The 6,654-nt window shown below is 36.4% G+C and overlaps 1 protein-coding gene across 1 annotated transcript in view; it reads left to right on the top strand.

Moving 5' to 3' along the window:
• The first annotated feature begins 3,639 nt into the window (after nt 1-3,639).
• The window catches only part of klhl8 (kelch like family member 8), a 6,714-nt gene continuing 3,699 nt past the window's right edge, over nt 3,640-6,654 (top strand). The window contains exons 1-4 of the mRNA XM_015376339.1: nt 3,640-3,837; nt 3,928-3,989; nt 5,976-6,141; nt 6,273-6,593. Coding sequence (XP_015231825.1) covers nt 3,655-3,837; nt 3,928-3,989; nt 5,976-6,141; nt 6,273-6,593 — 732 coding nt within the window. The 5' untranslated portion in view covers nt 3,640-3,654. The remainder of the gene's footprint in view (nt 3,838-3,927; nt 3,990-5,975; nt 6,142-6,272; nt 6,594-6,654) is intronic.

Here is a 6,654-nt window from a genome sequence, read left to right on the forward strand (position 1 = left end):
TGCTACACCAACATAGCATCTCCAGTCCTCTTGCGTTACATTAATAGTCTATTTGGTATATAGTGTATAGCTATATATTGTGTATGGTATTTTGCAGGGCTGCCAACTTTTCACCAAACCTTGGGGTGAGATTTAGAAATAGTTCAGGAAACTGTCAGGGTTAGATGAGGATGGGTGCAACTATAGGCTGGAGGTTTTCAGAGGATTTAACTGAAACAAAGTGGCAAAATGGGATTTTTATTGCAGGGTAAATGTTACTGAGTAACAATAAGTGTTCTGTAGTTGTGTGGAACATTTTTCTCACAATATACATTATTTTCTACATTCTGTTTTTTTTTTTTTTTTTTTTAGAGAATTGAAGTAAAGCATAATGGGCCCTACTTAAATACTTGCATATTAAATATACTTTAATCTAAGAATTTCACAACTTTGCTCATTAATTATTCTCTGCAGTTCAAGTAAATTAAACAATGGGGAACTACTAAGCTATAACGGGATTACTGACACTGATACAGGAAACAGGGCAATTGAAACCTATGCAAACTACACTGTGTATGAAAATTTGGTAATAGGCTAAGAATTAAAAAGCATCATTCATTATGTTATTACTTTTTCTTTCAACTGACAAAACGGCTAAACATTTCAGACCTTCTAAGAGGCTGTAGATTTTATAAAAACTCACCATGACAGGAGACAGCACTTCTCTGGATGTTTCATTTGGCTGTTGTGATGGAAATACTGTTTTAAACAATTCAATGGACTGGAATAAAGATAAATGAATAAATATATGTATATGTATCCAGGATAAATTAGCTGTTCTGCACATCCTCTCTGAATGCGGTTGGTCTTTTCTTGGGTGGCTGATCATTTGAAAAATAAAATGCAATGGTTATTTTTCTTTGTGTTCTTAAACCTGAAAGCTTTAAGAATTTAAATATTTGTGTTGGTTTAGTTACTCCTAAATGTCAATGGGAGATTATTAAACTAGACTGAGCAATAATTATTTAACTTGTGAGCAAAACATTGGACTAAAACTGGGACCCAAAAAAAAAAAAAAACACCAGGTAAAGAGAAAACAAATCATTGGATGTGATCCTTTTTAGTGTGAATATATGGAGCGAGAGTGTGTTAATACCTTGAGATGGGTGAGACTCACTCCCAATGGGTGAGAGTTGACATCCCTGAATTATTATATTATAGGTTTTATATTATATATATATATATATATATATATATATATATATATATATATATATATATATAGGCTATCTAAATTAATGCAGTGGAAGGTAATTGCATATTACAGTTAAAGTACGGTATTGCAAATGTATATGTAAACAATTGTTACTGTGAATAAGTAGTCGGCAGTAATATATATATGTATATTTTTATTTATTTATTTATTTTTATACACCAGGTCAAATTCGTTGTAAGTGCAAACCTAGTTGGCAATAAATCTGATTGTAATTGTAGTCCTTCGCCGACACGTTCCCCCCCCCCCGACTACAATACCCAGAAACCCCTTGTCACAACTGTTAAGCTTTACCACTCAAAGAAGCTGGCACTTTAAATCTTTCTCGGAAATGAGGTACGTTGTTTGGCTATATATTTAAATTAATGAACAGTTCTTTTAACATTTTACTAGACTTTCTATCGCTGTGCACTGAATATGTCGACATGTCACGGTTAAGCCCTCGGCGTTTCCTGACAAGCTAACTGTCATGCCGATGCTGTTAGCAAACAAGCTAGCAGTCAACCGTTAGCCTGGCTAGCTTCATTTATCAATTTAATCACCTTCGTTACAATTAACCTGATTAACTGACTAGGACTTGGGTTAGAAATGGTATTATAAACAGCATGGTAACGTCTGAGTAATCGTTCACGAAAAAAGGTGACTTACGGCTTATTTTGTTTGGGGTACGATATTTAATTTTAGCTTTAGTTTAATAAATCACTCCATATAGCTACAGTGTATTTGGCTAATATTGGTCAGAAATGCTTTCTAGCTAAGGATTTGTTTTAACCATATTGATTCTGAACTTATATTATAATGCTAAAACTATATTTAGGACATTGAATAGTGGCACATTTGTTAAAGATAAAAATGTTTGTCTTGAAATGGGTAAAGGGACTAAATGTTGAAATATTACTAATCTGATTTACTTCACAAGGCACGACCAGGTATGAGCCGTAGGACTTATTATCTTTAAAAAAGAAAATATACTTTTTCTTTTCTCCCAAGTCTGAATAAGTGTGGAAAAAATAAGTATACATTTTTTTTTATATTGTGTATTATTGTTGTTATTGTTTTTTTTATTTTTTTTATCTCAGTCCATTTTATATTCTAGTCATTCCATTGATTTGTCAGTCTGGTTATCTGTTCATCCTTCTGTTTGAGTCATCTTGTGTTGTTTATTATCTTGGTTTGTGATGTGTTGTAAACTTGAGCGTGTGTTCTTTATTTTCTACACTCATAACAAATTATGAGTTTTAGGATGTTGGGTAACCCTGAGGAAAAAAAAGTACTGACAAATAGTTTTCAGTTTTTGATATGTTTGTTCATGTCTTAAAATGTTGAGGGTTTTCAAAGTGGAATGGAACTGATTCTCTGTTCGATTTTAAGGGAATGGATTTCTGCGCTCACATCTGAGAGAACTAGTGATGAGGGGTAATACACTGAGTTTATTTAGACCAGACCATTCTAAGGTCAGGAGATACAACATAGCAGCTATTAGGTGTGGGTAAAGTTTAAGCCCTGCTCAGGCTGATGTCTTTGTCTAACTATGGTGTTTTCATCTCATCAGTATCAAGGATTTTGATTAACTGTTTGTCTTCCACAGTTAGAAAATTGACTGAATTTCTAGAAAATGGATCAGGATAATCTAGGGCTGGGCAATTAATCGATATTATCGATTAATAATTTTTTTTTTGTTTGTTTATGAACCTTTTAGGCTTTCATAGCTCAGAGTGACGTCCGCTCATCACTTTTTCTTCGTAGATGTGTGCTTTTACCTGATAAACGGCTTCTCTGTGTGCATCCACTAGCTGTAAACATTTAGTTTGCTGGATGTTCATTGTTGTAAAACATCAATATTTTATGATAATTTTTTGCACATCTTGAACTTTCTAGTAATATATTTCATATTCTTTGTAAAACTTAAACATGAAAAGAGGGATTTAGTCAAAATTGGTAGTAAAAAAACATTGGTATTTAATTTATAGGATATTATAATCGAATAATTTCATCAGAAAAATATATATAAAAAGTCGTACTTTATCCTTAAATGAATTTGAATTTTATTGCGAGTCAACACAGGAATTCGCCCTACAACCCAGTTCTACTTGTAAAATAAGTTTATTATCTGTCATTGACCTCTTCAGGTGATAGTTATAAAAGTTTAAGTCTTATTTAGGATGTTTTGTTGACATTACATGGTATGTATTGGTAAACATTGCAGCAAAAATGCTCTGGTTGTATTATCGTGATGGTACAAGTCTGTATCTTATATTGTTTTTGTGTGGCATAGTTTAATAAGTTAGTAAATAACCATAGATTATGTGCTTCCTATATTCTTGTACATTGGTGTTTTCGCTGAGGGTTTGTGTTACATTTTCTCTCTTCTTCTTTGCAGGTGCCATTTCCTGTAGCCCACCATGGCACCGGGGGACGTGGTGCCAGAGAATGCCAAGGAGAAACGTCCAGGAAACAGGGCGTCCAAAGCAGAATGTGAGCCTGACGGCTCATTTGTCTTTGAGGCTCATGAAGCCTGGAAGGACTTCCATAACTCTCTAAGGCATTTCTATGAAGTCGGGGAGCTGTGTGATGTCACACTGAAGGTAGAAATGGCTATGCCCTTTGTGTACTCGTCAGCATAGTTTAATTTACCGTTTCCTGCATCATGTATTCTGTGCTTCTCTTTCTTATAGGTTGGCAGTAGATTGATACCATGTCACAAGTTAGTTCTAGCTTGTGTTATTCCCTACTTCCGGTAGGTTTAGTTTGCTGTGTTTCTTTACCTTTGGTACACAGAATTGCCTTTTTTTCACTTGTTTGAAACATCGGAAATGAAAGGTATCAAAAATATATAATAATAACCATAATTGACCTTAATAAATATCACACTGGAGAAATTTAACTCTGAATCTAACCAATCCCCTTGGGGAGCAGTGGACTGCCATTGTGCGGCGCTCGGAGAGCAGTGTGGAGTTAAGGGTCTTGCTCAGAACCAGAGTGGAGGCTGTAGGGATTGAATCGGGTACTTGCAACTAGGCTTGTCCCGATCCGATACATGGATCGGATCGGGACGCCGATATTGGCAAAAAAATGCGCATCGGCAAAGCATGTAAAATGCCGATCCAGACTGCCGATCCAGTTTTTAAAAAAAAATCCGGTCCATATTTTCCAGCTTCGCCGATTGAAATGATCCATTCCACTATTTTGCGCCAGTGTTTCCCTGTTTTGCATTTTTATCAAAACTTACAGTAATACTTGCACCTTTAACTGTTTACGGTTTTACTGTTCACTGTGCAATTTCAGATTGCTATTCATAATTTTGTCCAGTTTGTGTTTATCTCTTAATAAACAGGTAAGTTTGTTGTTACCAAGCATTGTGTTTTATTCAATCTCACCTAATTTAGCTGGCTAGATGTTATCAAGAGTACTAAAACCCTTTTCAACATGAGTCTTACAACTAAGGCTAAATACTTTAACTTAAACTCAAATACATGCTCGGATAGGCTGGTATCGGCCAGTATCGGTATCGGATCGGAAGTCCAAAAACAATATCGGTATCGGATCGGAAGTGCAAAAACCTGGATCGGGACATCTCTACTTGCAACCCTCTCAGTGCACAAGCGCACTGCTCTAACCACTAGGCCAACACTCCCCTTTTGTGAAATGTGGAAATAAATTATTTTGATCCATTGTATAACAAAAAAAAAAAGAGTTCAAGATCAGATGTAGATCCAGCATGGTGATAAGATATTGCTGGAAATGATGGATGGGAATGTGATGGTTTTCTGTTAAATTAACTGTTAAGAGTTTTTTTTTTTTTATTGGGGACAGTACTTTAATGGAGTTTCTGTTATACATAATTATTCTCTACATTTCTAAGATTGTCATACCAAAATGTATCACTTTCTGTAGGTTATCTGGCTATGTGCTTTGTTTTGTATTTTTTATTGTATGATAATTTTATGCTAGTTTATGAATTCACAAACTCCTGAAAATACTTCTCAACAGAAGCCAACAGGTTTGTTAGCCTCAAATACAGACATGTTCCAAAGTAATGTAATGCAGTGACCTGTGTGATGATAACCAGAAGTGACAAACTGAAGCAAAACAAAGATGGCTCCACCACTTTTTAGCTGGAATACCCTCTATCTTTTTTGAAAAACAATTAGAAGGTAGAGTCTGTACCTTTGTGGAAGGGAATGATGTTTGCCCGTTCCTCCGGACCCGATTTGGAAAGACTTGGATTTATAAGTTAACTCCGCTAGTTGTGAAACAAATTAAGAATGTGACATGTCACAGCTGCTACTGCTGCTGTGATTGGCTGTAATCTCGACATGGGAGGCATCTGCCACTTGGTGATTCCCCAATCAGCTCGAAGAATCAAACTGAATGTCCCTCTCCTTTGCAAACACTTTTCACAGGAGCCATTTCAGATGGATGAGCGCTGCCATAAACAGATTTTCTCAATATTTTCTCATTATGTATAATTTGCAATTACTATTTGATACCCTGTGCAATAACCTGTTTCTCTACATTTGACACCCAGTGCAATAACTATATATATAAATATCCATCTATATAAATACCCATAACCAAAGCAAGTGGGTAACTTTGTTGAACTTAGATTTGTTTATTAAGTACTTGTATGCATTCAACAATGGGGATTGAAGTTGATTATTTGGATGTTTGTTTGTTTTTGTCGTATCAGATATTGAAGTGATAATCCTTTATGTCTCCTCAGGGCCATGTTCCTGTCAGACATGTCTGAAGCCAAGCAGGATCTTATAGAGATTAAAGACTTTGATGGAGATGCCATCCAGGACTTGGTGCACTTTGCCTATTCCTCCAAACTCACTCTAACTGTTGACAATGTTCAGCCTCTGCTCTATGCTGCTTGCATCCTGCAGGTAAACAAAGTACTCTCTCTCTTTAGTGTTTTATTCTGAAGGTTTAGTTTAATGTAAAATGCAGTTTAGATTTGATAATAAAAACCCTACCCCATGTAAGGATGAATGATCTACAACCTTGACTCTGATAGGTGGAGCTGGTTGCCAGAGCCTGCTGTGAATACATGAAGGCCCACTTCCACCCCACCAACTGCCTTGCAGTTCGAACCTTTGCTGAGAGCCACAACCGTGTGGACCTGATGGACATGGCCGACCGCTATGCCTGCGAGCACTTCACCGAGGTGGTGGAGTGTGAGGATTTCACATGCGTGTCACCCCAACACCTGCGCACATTATTATCCTCTTGCGACCTCAATATCCACTCAGAGACACAAGTGTATAACGCAGCTGTGAAGTGGCTGAAAGCAAACCCGCAGCACCATGAAGCCTGGCTGGACCAGATAATGTCTCAGGTTAGACTATTTTTATAATGAATCTTCCTTCCTTCCTTCCTTCCTTCCTTCCTTCCTTCCT

The sequence above is a fragment of the Cyprinodon variegatus genome, unplaced genomic scaffold (assembly GCF_000732505.1).
Source record: "Cyprinodon variegatus isolate N-32 unplaced genomic scaffold, C_variegatus-1.0 Scaffold134, whole genome shotgun sequence".
Taxonomy (NCBI): domain Eukaryota; kingdom Metazoa; phylum Chordata; class Actinopteri; order Cyprinodontiformes; family Cyprinodontidae; genus Cyprinodon; species Cyprinodon variegatus.